This window comes from Oncorhynchus mykiss, chromosome 6, assembly GCF_057628025.1.
Source record: "Oncorhynchus mykiss isolate SJ-2025 chromosome 6, ASM5762802v1, whole genome shotgun sequence".
Lineage (NCBI taxonomy): Eukaryota > Metazoa > Chordata > Actinopteri > Salmoniformes > Salmonidae > Oncorhynchus > Oncorhynchus mykiss.
Genome location: NC_143027.1, coordinates 48,876,995 through 48,896,161, shown reverse-complemented (window position 1 = coordinate 48,896,161; position 19,167 = coordinate 48,876,995). Strand labels below are relative to the sequence as shown.

Here is a 19,167-nt window from a genome sequence, read left to right as displayed (position 1 = left end):
CTCTGTCATTTCCTGGTTCCTAGCGATTTAGATGGTGCAATGATTCCCTACACTATTCAGTGCTTGTTTTCTCACATAAATTGAAATTGAGCGAAGTGTAGAATTTTAGGAAGCAGAAAATGAGAGATTTCCACTAGATAACACAGCCACAGTGTCAGAACCGCTTTCCCATTTTGGCAACAGATGCCTGTCCTCAATAGATGAATATCTCAGCCAATGATCAAGTTTGCAGACGACACAACAGTGGTAGGCTTGATTACCAACAACGACAAGACAGCCTGCAGGGAGGAGGTGAGGGCCCTCAGAGTGTGGTGTCAGGAAAATAACCTCTTATTCAATGTCAGCAAAACAAAAGAGATGATTGTGGACTTCAGGGAACAGCAAAGGGAGCACCACTGTATCCACATCGACAGGACAGCAGTGGAGAAGGTGGAAAGTTTTAAGTTCCCATCACCGACAAACTGAAATGGTCCACGCACACAGTGTGGTGAAGAAGGTGCAACAGCGCCTCTTCAACCTCAGGAGGGTGAAAAAATGTGGCTTGTCCCAGAAAACCCTGACTAACCTTTACAGGTGCACAATCGAGAGCATCCTGTCATGCCGTATCACTGCCTGGTACTGTAACTGTACTGCCCACAACCGCAGGGCTCTCCAGAGGGTGGTGCGGTCTGCACAACACTTCGCCGGGAGCAAACTACCTGCCCTCCAGGACACCTACAACACCCAAAAAAGATCTTCAAGGACAACAACCACGAACCGAGCCACTGCCTGTTCACCCCATTTCCATCCAGAAGGCGAGGTACATCAAAGCTGGGACAGAGAGATTGAAAAACAGCTTCTATTTCAAGGCCATCAGATTGTTAAACAGCCATCACTAGCACAGAGGCGGCTGCCTACCAACAGACTTGATATCATTGGCCACTTTAATAAATGGAACACTAGTCACTTTAATAATGCCACTTTAAGAATGTTTACATATCTCACATTACTTATGTCATATGCATATACTGTATCCAACACTATCTATGGCATCTTAGCCGCTCTGTCACTGCTCATCCATATATTTTATATTTTATTATCCCATTTCCTTTACTAGATTGTGTGTATTAGGTTTTGTTGTGGAATTGTTAGATATTACCTGTTCGATATTGCTGCACTGTCAGATCTAGAAGCATAAGCATTTCACTGCACTCGCAATAATACCTGCTAACCATGTGTATGTGACCAATCAAATTTGATTTGATTACAAAACTGTAAGTAATACTGTGAAACACTATCATCCCACTATTAGTGCCAGATACGTTATGGACATTTTCTGAAATGATAATGCAAAAATACATCACCTTTAACTTTTGTTTAGGCAATGTATATTTTCCAAGGGAGCCATACAAAAAATACCTTGGTCTCAAAATGACTGTGAATGAATGAATTTGACCATTTTAAAATATACAATTGCAATGTGAATACAGCAAGCATAAGAACACAGTCAACATACTTATTTCCATTGTGGTCCTGTATGTTGATACATACTATTTAATAACACATTATATAGTGTTTTTGTATTAAATATTATGATATATTGTCTTGGACAGATGGAGTGGCAGTCTTCCAAAGGTTCCTGCAGACAGAGTTCAGTGAGGAGAACTTGGACTTCTGGTTGGCCTGTGAGAAGTACAGGAAAATCAAATCCCAGTTCAAAATGGCCTCCAGAGCAAAACAAATCTTCTCAGAATACATGTCCATACAGTCCTGTAAAGAGGTAAAGCCAATACACAGTACACACACCATGGTTCATCTTTAGAGTAATAATTTAGTGATGCTGCTACTATTTGAGCAGTGCGTTTTTGTGAGAAAGTGTGTTACAGATAAGATGTATTGTTCTTATTTATACCATTTAGAGATACAAAATGGAGTAGGGTGAAGTTGCCCCTAGGTGCTGATCTTGGGTCAGTTTGTCCAGTGATTTTATATATATATATATATATTCGGAGTATTCAGACCCCATGATTTTTTTTCCACATTTTGTTATGTTACAGCCTTACTCTAAAATTGATTAAATTGTTTTTTTTCCCTACACATTTTACCCCATAATGACAAAGCAAAAAACGTTTTTTCAATTTTTTTTCAATTTTAAAGTTCTTAAAAATAAATAGCTGAAACATCACATTTACATAAGTATTCAGACCCTTTAATCAGTACATTGTTGAAGCACCTTTGGCAGCGATTACAGCCTCGAGTCTTCTTGACTGCTACAAGCTTGGGACTCCATTGTTCTCTGCAGATTCTCAGTTATTTTAGGTTGGTTCGGGAGCATCGCTGCACAGCTATTTTTAGGTCTCTCCAGAGATGTTCGATTGGGTTCAAGTCTGGGCTCTGGCTGGGCCACTCAAGGGCATTGAGACTTGTCCCGAAGCTACTCCTGCGTTGTCTAAGCTGTGTGCTTAGGGTCGTTTCCTGTTGGAAGGTTAACCTTCGCCCAAGTCTGAGGTCCTGAGTCCTCTGGAGCAGGTTTTCATCAAGGATCTCTCTATACTTTGCCTGGTTCATCTTTCCCTCGATTCTGACTAGTCTCCTAGTCCCTGACGCTGAAAAACATCCCCACAGCATGATGCTGCCACCACGCTTCACCATAGGTATGGTGCCATGTTTCCTTCAGACGTGACGCTTGACATAAACGCCAATCTTGGTTTCATCAGACCAGAGAATCTTGTTTCTCCATGGTCAGAGTCTTTAGGTGCCTTCTGGCAAACTCCAAGCAGGCTGTCATGTGCCTTTTACTGAGGAGTGGCTTCTGTCTGGCTATTCTACAATAAAGGCCTGATTGGTGAAGTGCTGCAGAGATGGTCATCAAATCAAATGTATTTATATAGCCCTTCGTACGTCAGCTGATATCTCAAAGTGCTGTACAGAAACCCAGACTACAACCCCAAACAGCAAGCAATGCAGGTGTAGAAGCACGGTGGCTAGGAATAACTCCATAGAAAGGCCAAAACCTAGGAAGAAACCTAGAGAGGAACCAGGCTATGTGGGGTGGCCAATCCTCTTCTGGCTGTGCCGGGTGGAGATTATAACAGAACATGGCCAAGATGTTCAAATGTTCATAAATGACCAGCCTGGTCGAATAATAATAAGGCAGAACAGTTGAAACTGGAGCAGCAGCATGGTCAGGTGGACTGGGGACAGCAAGGAGTCATCATGTCAGGTAGTCCTAGGGCATGGTCCAGGTCCAATCTTTCTGGAAGATTCTCCCATCGCCACAGAGGAACTCTGGAGCTCTGTCAGAGTGACCATCTGGTTCTTGGTCACCTCCCTTCCAAATCATGTCCAATCAATTGAATTTGCTACAGGTGGACTCGAATCAAGTTGTAGATACATCTCATGGATGATCAATGGAAGCAGGATGTACCGGAGCTAAATTTCAAGTCTCATAGCAAAGGGTCTGAATGCTTAGGTAAATAAGGTATGTGTGTATTTTTTTTAATACATTTGCAAACATTTCTAAAACCTGTTTTTGCTTTGTAATTGTGGGGTATTGTGTGTAGATCGAGAAGGAAAAATATTTATTTAATCAATTTTAGAATAGGGTTGTTACGTAACTATGATGAAACTGGCTCTCATGAGGACCCCCACAGGAAAGGAAGACCCAGAGTTACCTCTGCTGCAGAGGATACATTCATGAGAGTTACCTGCACCTCAGATTGCAGCCCAAATAAATATTTTGAGTTCAAGTAAGACACATCAACATAAACTGTGGAAGGGACTGCGTGAATCAGGCCTTCATGGTCGAAATGATGCAAATAAACTACTACTGAAGGACACCAATAAGAAGAATAGACTTGCTTGGGCCAAGAAACACGAGAAATGGACATTAGACCGGTGGAAATCTGTCCTTTGGTCTGATGAGTCCAAATTTGAGATTTTTGGTTCCAATCGTCGTGTCTTCGCGAGATGTAGAGTAGGTGAACGAATGATCTCTGCATGTGGGGTTCCCGCCGTGAAGCAAGGAGGTGGTGTGATATTGTCACCAGCAAAGCACCCCAACACCATGTGATTTATTTAGAATTCAAGGCACACTTAACCAGCATGGCTACCGCAGCATTCTGCCGCAATACGCCATTCCATCTGGTTTGTGCTTAGTGGGACAAGGACCCAAAACACACCTCTAGGCTGTGTAAGGGCTATTTGACCAGGAAGGAGAGTGATGGTGCTGCATCAGATGACCTGGCCTCCACAATCACCTGACCTCAACCCAAATTAGATAGTTTGGGATGAGTTGGACCACAGTGTGAAGGAAAAGCAGCCAACAAGTGCTCAGCATTATGTGGGAACTACTTCAAGACTGTTGGAAAATCATTCCTCATGAAGCTGGTTGAGAGAATGCCAAGAGTTTGCAAAGCTGTCATCAAGGCAAAGGATGGCTACAATGAAGAATCTCTAATATAAAAAATATTACTATTATTTTATTATTATTAATATTATTATGTACTTTTTTGGTTACTACATGATTCCATATGTGTTACTTCATAGTTTGTCTTAACTATTATCCTACAATGTAGAAAATAGTAAAAATATAGAAAAACCCTTGAATGAGTAGGTGTGTTTAAACTTTTAACTGGTACTGTATATATACACCTATCGGTTTTGATTCAGAAAATGTGTACTGTTCCACCTATTATTTCATATTATTTTAGGCTGACTGCAAACAGCAGATGTGGCTAACAACTGCGCATGTGCACTCTCATGAGGCAAACTCTTACAGGGTGACTAGACAGCAATTAAAAAATATATAATAATTATTCAATTATTGCACCCACCACTGCTCACGCGCGCCAACGAACATCTGCGTTGCCAAGGGCTAAAATAGAAGTCAGTTCTATTTGTGACGCAGATCATGCTGCAAGTCCTGCCTCTCATCTCCTCATTGGTTTATAGAAGCAGGTACCCACGTGCCATTTCCTCATTGGTTATACCCACGTGGGTGACTGAAAGATGAACGAGGTCGGTGGCGATAATGTACCTAATTTATGAAAGTTGCCAATCGCAATATAAAGTCCAAAGAAAAAGCCTGGGAGGAGAGATGACTAGAAACGATTCGGTTGACCGTTTTTATGTGTGGATTAAATGTTGGAGTAGAGGACCTTGTGCATTTCAGGTAAAATAACAACTCAATGTTTATATCCCAGGACAAATTAGCTAGCAACAGCAAGCTAGCTTAATAGGGCAAATTAGCTAGCAATTGCAAACTAGCTAGCTAAATTGGCATAAATGTTTAATGCTTTTTGACCTGTCCCCAAATTAATGTAATTGGTTCAGAGTTTTTTTATATTTTAACATGCGTGTCGTGATCGCGCTTGGTGTGGGGGGACAAATAAATGTGCGCACGCGCGCAGCCGGTTTAGTTTCCGTGTTAGTTTTATGGGGAGAAGGAGCTGCCGCAAAAGTTAATACCAGTTAGCCTGAAGTTATTTCTGAAAGTGAAAATCCGAAGATGGTATCAAGAGCAAGGTGGAGTTCGGTCCCTGGCTGCAAGAAATCTAGGAAGACACAAAATGTTTCGTAGATGGCTCGTAGCAATGAAAAAAAACTGTAAATTCGATGTAAACACTCCTACAGCCAATCTAAGTGTGTGTAATAGCCTTGCACTTCATTAACTACGAAAGAGATATACAAAAAAAAAAAAAAACTCAGACAACGGTTCCTTCTCTATTCTGCATTGTTGTATTCGGCACATTTGACAAATAACATTTGATTTGTATTCCCATCGACTGGATATGGTACCGTGCCAAAATACAGAGGCGCTTATGAGAAAAGTGTCAAAGCGAGCATCTGGTGGTAGGTAATCTAATCATTGCAGTTTGAGTTGATCTTATTGTGTTGTAACCATTGCACCATATAATGTAGATATGGCCTGGGCGCTGTACCGGTTAGCATGTGTGGCCTGTCTTTATGACAAGGGGTTTGAAGAGATGAGACAGTAATTGTGTCACCTAACACTGCAGAATAGACAGATTAAAATGTAAGGTTGTTGCATTTTAATTACTTGTCTACTCGCTTATTTCATAATCAGAATCTCCCATGTCTGATGTGTGTTGTGCAAGCCATGGTTTATTTTCATTTAACATGTCATGCTTTTAACAACTGTATAGATCATGTTTTAGGGAAGACCTAGATGCAGACAGTGTCAAAGTAACAAACGTTTATTACTCGAACAGGGGGCAGGCAAAAAACGACAGGTCAAGAAGGGCAGGCAGAGGTCAGTAATCCAGAAAGGTACAGGATGGGGGAGCAGAATGGTCAAAACCGGGAAACAAGAACTAGGAAAAAAACAGGAGCAAGTGGGAAACCGCTGGTAAGCTTGACGAACAAAACAAACTGGCAATAGACAAACAGAGAACACAGGTTTTACACTGGGGATAATGAGGGGAGACAAGCACAAAGACGGGTGTGACAGTTTTGCAATGCGTGTACTACATGGCCCCAGGTAGGCCTATTTGGTTGCATGTAGTCTGGTCTATTGTGTATTCGTAACCTCCACCTCCCCTGTCGATAGCGGCCATGAGTATCCTAACAATATATTTACTTTTAGCCCCAAGGCCATAAAAAACAAACATTCATTAGATATTACAAACATGGTATCACATTATACTTGTTAGGATGGAAGTTTTGCTTTGTCAATACACAAGAATAATAATTTGGCATATAACCCATACTATACCAACTGTCAATTCCTTTCACGTTTACAATTGTATATATAACAGACTACCATTGTGTCACAAATAACTGAGAGGTCAATGACCCCAACTCACTCGCCGATTCTGGCCTCAAAGAACCAAGCAACAGCAAGCTCCTCTGGCACCCATGTGAGTTGATGTTGTCAACTGTATATTTTCACACCTTTTCCTGATGTGTTGCCTAGCCGTGGCGTATTAGCATGACAACATGTCAGGCAACTGTATAGCCAACTGACATTTACTCCTGAGGTTGCACCATCTACAACCGCTGTAATTATTATGTGACCATCCTGGTCATCTATAAATGTTTGAAAATCGTTTTAGAACAACCTGGCATAAATGTCAATGTACTCTTATCTCCACCTGGCACAGCCAGAAGAGGACTGGCAACCCCTCAGAGCCTTGTTCCTCTCAAGGTTTCTTCCTAGGTTCCTGCCTTTGTATGGAGTTTTTCCTAGCCACCGTCCATCTACATATGCATTGCTTGCTGTTTGGGGTTTTAGGCTGGGTTTCTGTATAGCCCTTAATGCTGTCGTAAGGCTGTTATAAATACTTTTGATTGATTGATTGCGTGGAATGACTTGGCCCAAGATCCACCTGGTGTGTTTATTTATTTTTGCAGTCACAGTACCTAACCTGACACGCACACCACATTTTGTTACATTACAGCCTTATTCAAAAAAATTATATATTTTTTTTAATACTCAATCAACACACAATACCCCAAAATGACAGATTTTTTTTGTGAATGTATTAAAAATGAAAAACAGGTATTCAGACCTTTTGCTATCAGACTCGAAATCGAGCTCAGTTGCATCCTGTTACCATTGATCATCCTTGAGATCCTTTCTACAACTTGATTTGAGTCCACCTGTGGTCAATTCAATCGATTGGACATGATTTGGAAAGGCACCCACCTGTCTATATAGAGTCCCACAGTTGGCAGTGCATGTCAGAGCAAAAACCAAGCCATGTGGTTGAAGAAATTGTTTGTAGAGCTCAGAGAAAGGATTATGTCAAGGCACAGATCTGGGGAAGGGTACCAAAACATTTCTGCAGAATTGAAGGTCCCCAAGAACACAGTGGCCTCCATCATTCTATGTACAGGTGCAGATTACTGCACCTGTACATAGCCCACCTATAATTTAGCCCAAAGAACTACCTCTTTCCCAACTGTATTTAATGTATTTATTTATTTTGCTCCTTTGCACCCCATTATTTTTATTTCTACTTTGCACATTCTTCCATTGCAAAACTACCATTCCAGTGTTTTACTTGCTATATTGTATTTACCTTGCCACCATGGCCTTTTTTGCCTTTACCTCCCTTCTCACCTCATTTGCTCACATTGTATATAGACTTGTTTATACTGTATTATTGACTGTATGTTTGTTTTACTCCATGTGTAACTCTGTGTCGTTGTATCTGTCGAACTGCTTTGCTTTATCTTGGCCAGGTCGCAATTGTAAATGAGAACTTGTTCTCAACTTGCCTACCTGGTTAAATAAAGGTAAAATAAATAAAAATAAATAAAATAAATTCTTAAATAGAGGAAGTTTGGAACCCCCAAGACACTTCCTAGAGCTGGCCGACCAGGCAAACTGAGCAATCGGGGGAGAAAGGCCTTTCTCAGGTAGGTGACCAAGAATCCGATGGTCACTCTGACAGAGCTCCAGAGTTCCTGTGTGGAGATGTGAGAACTTTCCAGAAGGACAACAATATCTGCAGCACTCCAGCAATCAGGCTTTTATGGCAGAGTGACAAGACGGAAGCTACTCCTCAGTAAAAGGGACATGACAGCCCGCTTGGAGTTTTTTAAAATGCACCTAAAGGACTCTCAGACCATGAGAAACAACATTCTCTGGTCTGATGAAACCAAGATTGAACTCTTTGGCCTGAATGCCAAGCATCACGTCTGGAAGAAACCTGGCACCATCCCTACGGTGAAGCATGGTGGTGGCAGCATCATGCTGTGGGGATGTTTTTCAGCAGCAGGGACTGGGAGACAAGTCAGGATCGAGGGAAAGTTGAACGGAGCAAAGTATAGAGAGATCCTTGATGAAAACCATTCACTAGAATGGCTTCAGATCAAAGTCTATGTTAAGACCGAAGGGAGCAAGGGTCTTTAAATTAAAGATCCAGGCAGCCTTTCATTTGAACAATAAATTGTCGGTCACCCCCTCTCCTAGGGACCTCCTTTCAATTTAAGGACTCACTTTAAGATTAGGATTGGGGGAAGGGAAGCTGATCCGAGAGTTGTGCCTAGGGGAAACCTCACTCCGGAGTATATGAAACATTAGCAGGGTGTGATATTTAAAGTGGCAATCAGCAGTTGAAACAATAGTGTTCTCCCGCCACGGTTTTGCTAAAAAGCTGAGGGATGGGGCTGGAGAAATCTAACCACTCAAATGCATAGACAGAACTATGGATGCAAAAGTATAGTTTTAACCATGTTTTGAGGCTATACAGTGTTTGTTTACATTACTTTGCTTACGGAGTAAAACAAGCTTATATTTTGGGTTCTGATGGGGTACAACAGTTGAACTCTGCCCATGAGGCATTTGTTATATTCTACAAAAATCAATGTATACATATCATTCATTTATAAATGTATGTAGCTACTGCAGATCCCTTTTAAGAGCCTCCTTCCAATAACAGGTGAATTTGGACTCCTACACCCGAGAGGTCACGAAGGAGAACTTGCAGAGCACCTCGGCAATGACCTTTGACCTGGCCCAGAACAGGATCTATGGCCTCATGGAGAAGGACCCGTACCCTCGCTTCCTGCGCTCGGACCTCTACAGGGACTTGACCAACCAAAAGAGGTTCAACGCCATGGTGCCAGATCTGCCCTGAATTGGAAGAGAGATTGAGGACATTGGATGACTTGGAGCCCTGGTTTGTGTTCATTAGAGGGATGGACATTGGAGAGCTGTGCCCAGGTGACATTCACGTTGTCTAAATTGGTTTAGATTATGGTTTGGTACTATTTTTGTCAGTGTTATATACTTACCTCATCTGATTCTCCATGGGCATTTTCCCAACCTGGTTCTGTGGTCATTGGTTTCTGACGAGTTAATTTAAAAAATGTTTTGAACAAATACAGCTTCCATATCCTCATGGGCCTTCCTGTTTGTGGCATAGCCCAAACCTTCACTGCCTTCTATTTCTGTGTGTAACACAGTCAGATTTCTGACACTTCACTATTCCAAAGACAAGAAGATGCTATACACTATATCTAGGAGGTGTTCAACATAGCCAAGAGGCCTTCCAGTGTATTCAAACCGTTGTGCAATCAACAAACATGGTGCAATGAAATCCCCCCCCCCCCCCCCCCAAACATTATACAAGCAATCCTATATGATCTTTTAATATTTCAGCATTGGAAGCTCTGCAATACAAGGTGGTTGCCACTGCTTACAGAAAACCTTCACCATCAGCATCCAGATTCTAAGTGCAATATGAATGTTTTATGTACAGTGCCTTCAGAAACTATTCACACAACCTTTCCTCATTTGAGATTAAAATGTATTTCATTGTAATTTTTTTATCAACGATTTACACAATACTCAAACATATGTACAAAAATATATATAGATATAAAAGGAAAATGTAACACTAATATATCTGTTAGAATCACCTTTGGAAGCGATTACAGCTGTGAGCCTTTCTGGGTAAGCCTAAGAGCTTTCTACACCTAGATTGTGGAACATTTGCCATTCTTTACAAAAGTAGTCAAGCTCTGTCAAATTGTTTATTGATCATTGCTAGACAACCATTTTCAGGTCTTGCCATAGATTTAAGTAGATTTTAAGTCAAAACTGTAACTCAGCCACTCAGGAACTTTCACAATCTTCTTGGTAAGCAACTCCAGTGTATATTTTGCCTTGTGTTTTTGGTTATTGTCCTGCTGAAAGGTGAATTCATCGTCCAGTGTTTGATGGAAAGCAGACTGAACCAGGTTTTCCTCTGAAATTTTGCCTGTGCTTAGCGCAAACTCCCCAGTCCTTAACGATTACAAGCATACCCATAACATGATGCAGCCACAACTACAGAATTGAAGTCAGAAGTTTACATACACCTACGTTTTTCTTTTCACAGTTCCTGACATTTAATCCTAGTAAAAATTCCCTGTCTCAGATCAGTTATGATCACCACTTTATTTTAAGAATGTGAAATGTCAATAATAGTAGAGAGAATTATTTATTTCAGCTTTTATTTCTTTCATCACATTCCCAGTGGGTCAGAAGTTTACATACACTCAAATAGTATTTGGCAGCATTGCCTTTAAATTGTTTAACTTGGGTCAAACATTTTGGGTAGCCTTCCACAAGCTTCCCACAATAAGTTGGGTGAATTTTGGCCCATTCCTCCTGACAGAGCTGGTGTAACTGAGTCAGGTTTGTCGGCCTCCTTGCTCGCACATTCATTTTTCAGTTCTGCCCACACATTTTTGATAGGATTGAGGTCAGGGCTTTGTGATAGCCACTCCAATACCTTAACTTTGTTGTCCTTAAGCCATTTTGCCACAACTTTGGAAGTATGCTTGGGGGCATTGTCCATTTGGAAGACCCATTTGCCACCAAGCTTTAACTTCCTGACTGATGTCTTTAGATGTTGCTTCAATATATCCACACAATTTCCCTTCCATATGATGCCATCTATTTTGTGAAGTGCACCAGGCCCTCCTGCAGCAACGCACCTCCACAGCACGATGCTGCCACCCCCGTGCTTCACGGTTGGGATGGTGTTCTTCAGCTTGCAAGCCTCCCCCTTTTTCATCCAAACATAACGATGGTCATCATGGCCAAACAGTTCTATTTTTGTTTCATCAGACCAGAGGACATTTCTCCAAAAAGTACATTCTTTGTCCCCATGTGCAGTTGCGAACCGTAGTCTGGCTCTTTTTTTTCTGGAGGTTTTGGAGCAGTGGCTTCTTCCTTGCTGAGCAGCCTTTCAGGTTATGTTGATATAGGACTCGTTTTACTGTGGCTATAGATACATTTGTACCCGTTTCCTCCATTGACGCCATTGTGAAATCCCTGAATGGTTTCCTTCCTCTCTAGCAACTAAGTTAGGAAGGACTCTGTATCTTTGTAGTGACTGGGTGTATTGATACACCATCCAAAGTGTAACTAATAACTTCACCATGCTCAAAGGGATATTAAATTTCTTATTTTTTTTGCTTGCTCGACTGAGGTACCTTACAGATAATTGTATGTGTTGTGTACACAGATGAGGTAGTCATTCAAAAAATCATGTTAAACGCTATTATTGTCTAATAAAATGCATTTGCTGGCACACACCCAGAGAAAATTATTTTAATGTAGAGGTGCTGACTAATGGTGAATAAACTGTAAGCTATATAAAAAAAAGTGTTTTTAAACGCTATTATTGCACACAGAGTCCATGCAACTTCTGTGACTTGTTAAGCAAACTTTTACTCATGAATTTATTTAGGAGTTGAACACTTGACTCGACATTTTTTTTAAAACTTAATTACAAATTTGACATTATGGGCTATTATGTGTAGGCTAGTAACGAAAAGTATCTCAATTTAATCTATTTTAAATTCAGGCTATAACGCAACAGAATGTGGAAAGAGTCAAGGGGTGTGAATACTTTCTGAAGGTACTGTATAAAGGAGAAATAGTATATTACCCTGTACGTTTATGTATTATAGTATCTTATATAATAGTAATTGTTTTAGGGAGGCTCATATACTACATACAAGTAACAAACAGCAATAACATGGAAAAGCAATTTGTCATGAATAATTAAGCTCATGACATCCACAGCACATATCTGACTTTTAGAGACCCCTAAGGAGAAACATTTATCCTCAAGGAGAAAAAACAAACATGTTAACCAAACAAATGGGTCATATGAAAAAGAGAGACTGAAGTTATAGAATAACTGGTTTGTTACTTATGCTGCAAATGTATAAAGACGCTTTGCTTAATAAGAGTGCATTTTGGTGTATTCACTATGTACAATCTAACACATGGAGCATTTTAATTAGCCTATAGTTATTTGACATGTGCGTGCCAATTTTGAATACTGATTAGTTCCCAATGTGTTTGTTCTAGAGATTTACTGTTTCTTTCCGTGGCTGCAGCTCAATCCCCTCTTTCCACTGATATAAAGCTTGGCCTATTTCATAATATAGTGTTTGTGAAAGTGGTGTTTTTCTACACATGAGAGGATCCAGACAAGAAAATTGTCACAAAATCATATTTAAAACTCAAGCCTTTTGAGCTGGCAACTCATACGACCCCATCAAAGATTAGACTCAAACATGACAATGTCGTCTGAACTTTGACACACACGTCCTAATTACAAAGATGTCTTCTCACAGAAGTCTGAACCGTTTGAGCTACAAACTAATAGTCACCAACATCAACAGATAAGACTCTCATAAACATTTAGCACTCGTTTTACTGTACATCGCACACAAGCTTCAGAGGCGTCATCGGAAGGTAACCTGTGAAAATGGCACAACATGAATAGGGTATGAAAAGTGCCATAAACAGAGTGACTAAATATGGGTATAGATGTGTATATAAATAAATAAAAATTGCTTATATCTCCTACATATAGACCCAGTCGGTATTAGATGGACCGTCGTGGCCCAGCCTGCCTGTGGGGGAAACAAACTGTGGTAACCTAGGTTACTCTATTGGCTCACAGCAAAAACTTGACCTTTTTCAAAACACAGTTTTGTTGTTGTCTGCTTGTTTTAGTCAATTACAAAACTACATTTAAGAAAAGTACAACATGTATAAAGATAACTTTTCAGCATTGCCTGCTCCATAGCATTCTCACTACTTAGAAAGATGTAATATTGTAGGGCTTCCCTCATGCCCCTTTTCATGACGAAGCTTGCAGCCATTCGAGCGAGCGTGTGTGTGTGCTAGGTAGCTACCGACCGGAACATTAAGCTAGCCAAGACCAACAACACAAACAAACTGACTATACAGATACAAGTTGTGGGTGGAGTTACAAACTGACTGTACTAAACACTCCTACGCTGAATAGCCTGAAGCCACAGGGCTCTTCTCGCAGGCTCCATTTTCCTATGTAGGAGCATTGCAAAATCAACGACAGAGTTGGCTCTTGTACAATGGAAATATTTGTTTTTCCCAATTTGTGAGCGTGGTCGAGGGGAATTCCTTATTATTACGTGACTATTGACTCGAACTATAGGACAGACATTTCAAAAACGTATTCCTTTTGATTTCTTTTTGGGCTGTTTTGCCATTTATGAGTCTGTTATCAATGTGTTTCTATGGGCTATAACAGTAAAAGACAAATTCATTATTTTATACCTACAGGGGTCCTAAAAGGCTATTTAGCTAAATGATCCATGGTATGACTATCTTAAAACATGTTAGCTTAGTAGATAACGCGAACCAAGGGCTTAGATCAGACGTTCAAATAAAATGACTGATAAGAGCAGTGACTGTAGATTCTGAACTTGTATCATTTTAATTGTCAGTTCCTATTCAATGGATGCGAAGAGTTATACTGATCGTTTTACTGTATTTCTTAATGTATTGTTAACATTAACTTCAATGCAGTATGACCACAATGTTACTTTTGTTCTCCACCATTAGTCAAAATAAAGTACTCATGTCAGACTAGTCTTGTTTTTATCAATACCAAAATACAATAAAATCAAGTATAACATGGCCTCGTATCATTTAATTGCATAAACTGTCAAGCTATTCCACAGCCCAAAGGACACTGGAAGTTGTGGTTAGTGTCCTCACTAAGATCAGAAGGTTCGATCCCAGGTCGAGGTGTACTTTAAAGATGGGTCCTGATGCCTCTCTGCTTGGGCATTAAGGAGATGGATTGAGGGTAAGTCCCTGCATTAGACTACTGTCCTGTCCAGGGGACACATCAAGCTGCTAAATGCTTCAGAAACAAGAGCTAGCCTCCTGCCCTATGGGCCCGGACAAAGGGCTTAATAATTTCTACTGCACCTGCATATAGGGCCAGCTGGTGGACGAGACTGTCACTTACAGAACACTAGAGGGCAGTGACAATCCTACTGACTATAACAAAGACTAGATAGATGTGCATCATGTACAGTGCCTTGCGAAAGTATTCGGCCCCCTTGAACTTTGCGACCTTTTGCCACATTACAGGCTTCAAACATAAAGATATAAAACTGTATTTTTTTGTGAAGAATCAACAAGTGGGACACAATCATGAAGTGGAACGACATTTATTGGATATTTCAAACTTTTTTAACAAATCAAAAACTGAAAAATTGGGCGTGCAAAATTATTCAGCCCCCTTAAGTTAATACTTTGTAGCGCCACCTTTTGCTGCGATTACAGCTGTATGTCGCTTGGGGTATGTCTCTATCAGTTTTGCACATCGAGAGACTGAATTTTTTTCCCATTCCTCCTTGCAAAACAGCTCGAGCTCAGTGAGGTTGGATGGAGAGCATTTGTGAACAGCAGTTTTCAGTTCTTTCCACAGATTCTCGATTGGATTCAGGTCTGGACTTTGACTTGGCCATTCTAACACCTGGATATGTTTATTTTTGAACCATTCCATTGTAAATTTTGCTTTATGTTTTGGATCATTGTCTTGTTGGAAGACAAATCTCCGTCCCAGTCTCAGGTCTTTTGCAGACTCCATCAGGTTTTCTTCCAGAATGGTCCTGTATTTGGCTCCATCCATCTTCCCATCAATTTTAACCATCTTCCCTGTCCCTGTTGAAGAAAAGCAGGCCCAAACCATGATGCTGCCACCACCATGTTTGACAGTGGGGATGGTGTGTTCAGCTGTGTTGCTTTTACGCCAAACATAACGTTTTGCATTGTTGCCAAAAAGTTCAATTTTGGTTTCATCTGACCAGAGCACCTTCTTCCACATGTTTGGTGTGTCTCCCAGGTGGCTTGTGGCAAACTTTAAACGACACTTTTTATGGATATCTTTAAGAAATGGCTTTCTTCTTGCCACTCTTCCATAAAGGCCAGATTTGTGCAATATACGACTGATTGTTGTCCTATGGACAGAGTCTCCCACCTCAGCTGTAGATCTCTGCAGTTCATCCAGAGTGATCATAGGCCTCTTGGCTGCATCTCTGATCAGTCTTCTCCTTGTATGAGCTGAAAGTTTAGAGGGACGGCCAGGTCTTGGTAGATTTGCAGTGGTCTGATACTCCTTCCATTTCAATATTATCGCTTGCACAGTGCTCCTTGGGATGTTTAAAGCTTGGGAAATCTTTTTGTATCCAAATCCGGCTTTAAACTTCTTCACAACAGTATCTCGGACCTGCCTGGTGTGTTCCTTGTTCTTCATGATGCTCTCTGCGCTTTTAACGGACCTCTGAGACTATCACAGTACAGGTGCATTTATACGGAGACTTGATTACACACAGGTGGATTGTATTTATCATCATTAGTCATTTAGGTTAACATTGGATCATTCAGAGATCCTCACTGAACTTCTGGAGAGAGTTTGCTGCACTGAAAGTAAAGGGGCTGAATAATTTTGCACGCCCAATTTTTCCGTTTTTGATTTGTTAAAAAAGTTTGAAATATCCAATAAATGTCGTTCCACTTCATGATTGTGTCCCACTTGTTGTTGATTCTTCACAAAAAAATACAGTTTTATATCTTTATGTTTGAAGCCTGTAATGTGGCAAAAGGTCGCAAAGTTCAAGGGGGCCGAATACTTTCGCAAGGCACTGTATGTAACTTTCTCACTCATTTACCAAAATTATCTGAAATACAACCAAAACTAACAGCAAATGCATCCAACAAATTTGTATAGTCACAAGCTTGATGTAGTCATTGTGTGCTATGAATATGCGACCAAATACTCAACTTTTTACTACTTTAATACACATTTTATCATTTCAAATCCAAAGTGCTGGAAGAGAGAGCCACTGTCACTGTCCCAATACTTCTGGAGCTCACTGTATATCCGCTTCAGGTCAAATTTAGGGCCAGCAATATGCAATTGCAATTCACTTGAACAATTACTTGAAGGTATTTCTACAAGTTTAGGAAAGACGAGAGGTTTTAATATACATTTACCTGAACTTGAGGACATAAGGTCAAGTAATATTATTTGCAGACAGCACACAAACTGAGGATTGGGTGTCCTCCAGACCACTATCCATCTAGCCAACCATTTTCCTGAGATATTGATTTCTCTGCCTGCACCCTACACTCTGGTCTGGTGTGAAAACAAGTTAAAGTCAGGACGTGCAGGACACAGAGTTTCCTGTTCAACTGGTGTTTTTCCCCGCTTCGAGGGAATAGGTTTGGGCAAACTACACTCTTAGAAAAAAAGGGTTCCAAAAGGGTTCTTCAGCTGTCCGGGTAAGAAAACCCTTTTTGGTCCGAAAAGGGTTCTACCTGGAACCAAAAAGGTTTTTACCTGGAACCAAAACTAGTTCTTCAAAGGGTTCTCCTATGGGGACAGCCGAATAACCCAAATAAATTCATTAAAAATCCTACAATGTGATTTTCTGGATTTTTTTTTCTCATTTTGTCTGTCATAGTTGAAGTGTACCTATGATGAAAATTACAGGCCTCTCTCATCTTTTTAAGTGGGAGAACTTGCACAATTGGTGGCTGACTAAATACTTTTTTGCCCCACTGTATCTCTTACATCAATAACAGTCAATTACTACCTCAGTCTCATTTTGAATGTCGCATAACCCATGGATCCACAAGAACCCCATCCCTTTTGAATATTCAGTACTACACAAATGTATTATCATTTATTTATTAACTAACTAAATTAGAACAGAATAGACATACTTACATGAGAAGTCTCTGGTGGACTGACATGATATGACGGCTTGTTACACAATGGGAAGGGGGGGGGGGGGGGGGAAGATAAGGTGACTATCTTACATACATTTGGAAGTTACGGTCACGGAAATATGAATACTTAGCCCCCTAACACCCGCTCATTCGGATTAGGAATGTAATATATATACTTAAGCATAGCTGTCTTTCTCTGTCGATCTCTGTTGAAACTAATTGATCTGTCTATAGGTTGTGGCTCGATGTAAGGCTCTGGTTGTCCACCAGAGGTCACAATGTCCTTCTTAGTTGTAGAGATTCTGTGGTATGGTCTTGGAGTGTTCGTTAGATAGATACTTCAGACGTACCAACAGTTGTCTCAAAGGGGATTGTCTTCCTTCCCAACTCAAGTCTTTTAGTCAAAGTTCTAGGACCACTTTTTACATGCATAGCTGCAGACTGAATGTTTCTGGTCTCCTTGGTGAGGTTATCTTCTTCTGTAGAGATTGAGAGTTTCAGGGCTTCTAACCATTTCGTAACGTTCCGCTCACGCGGTCTGTCACACTGGTCTTGTAGTTTTAAGTTCCAGTTCACACCGTCCGTCTGCTTGGTCTAGTATGTTAATTCTTAGCAAGTCCTTTAAGCACTCTGGCCAAAGGGGCGTTCCATCATGCTGGCACGAACTCTGAGCTCACTGGGGCGTGGCTACTGACTGGGTACAAGTTTAGATGAAAAACTATTCTCATTCAGGCTAAAATCACATTGCTATCATCACAAAAGTATTGTCATACTTAATTATATTTTATACAACATTTAGATGTAAACCTGACAACTAGAATGTGTACACCTTCAAAGATAGTTATTTAGTTATACCATCCTCAAAAGTTACCTGTAAACTTTGCCAAAACATTTCAAACTACTTTTGTAATACAACTTTAGATATTTTTTAAAGTAAATAATCGATAAAATTGAAGACGGGATGATCTGTGTTCAATACAGGAAGAAAAACTACCTTTATGGTTACGCGCCTCTAACAAACTGTACACTTGAAGTGACCCTCGTTTTGAACAGGGCAACTTCTTCATTACACAAAGGAAAAACCTTAACCAATTTCTAAAGAATAGTGACATCCAGTGGAAGCGGTAGGAACTGCAAGAAGGTCCCTTAGAAATCTGGATTCCCACTGAAAAACCATTGAAAAGAGAGTAACCTCAAAAAGAAAAATCTGAATGGTTTTTCCTCTGTGTTTCGCCTGCTACATAAGTTCTGTTAAACTCACAGACATGATTCAAACAGTTTTAGACACTTCAGAGTGTTTTCTATCCAAATACTAATAATATGCATATCTTATCTTCAGGGGATGAGTAGCAGGCAGTTGAATTTGGGCATGCATTTCATCCGGACGTGAAAATACTGTCACCAAGAAGTTAATGACATCACTAAATAATAAACACTGACATGATTATTCTTTAGATCCCCACCAACCATTCCAAACATTTGGATGGCAGAAATACTGTTCCAATGTCCAATATTTTGACATTAGAGTTTGACATTAGAGTTTTTAGGTAGCAAGAGTCTCTCTGCAGCAAAGGAATTTCTTTCCCAATACTGCAGAGCAAAAAGTTGTCTAAATTTACAACCCACTGTTAAGCAAT

The 19,167-nt window shown here is 40.4% G+C and overlaps 1 protein-coding gene across 4 annotated transcripts in view; it reads left to right on the top strand.

The window, feature by feature from the left end:
* rgs3b (regulator of G protein signaling 3b) overlaps positions 1–14,418 on the top strand; it is a 92,304-nt gene extending 77,886 nt beyond the window's left edge. For all 4 annotated transcript variants that reach the window (XM_090238074.1, XM_021606673.3, XM_021606674.3 and 1 more), the window contains 2 exons: positions 1,593–1,759; positions 9,390–14,418. In XM_090238074.1, coding sequence (XP_090094200.1) covers positions 1,593–1,759; positions 9,390–9,587 — 365 coding nt within the window. In that variant the 3' untranslated portion in view covers positions 9,588–14,418. The remainder of the gene's footprint in view (positions 1–1,592; positions 1,760–9,389) is intronic.
* Positions 14,419–19,167: the final 4,749 nt, after the last annotated feature.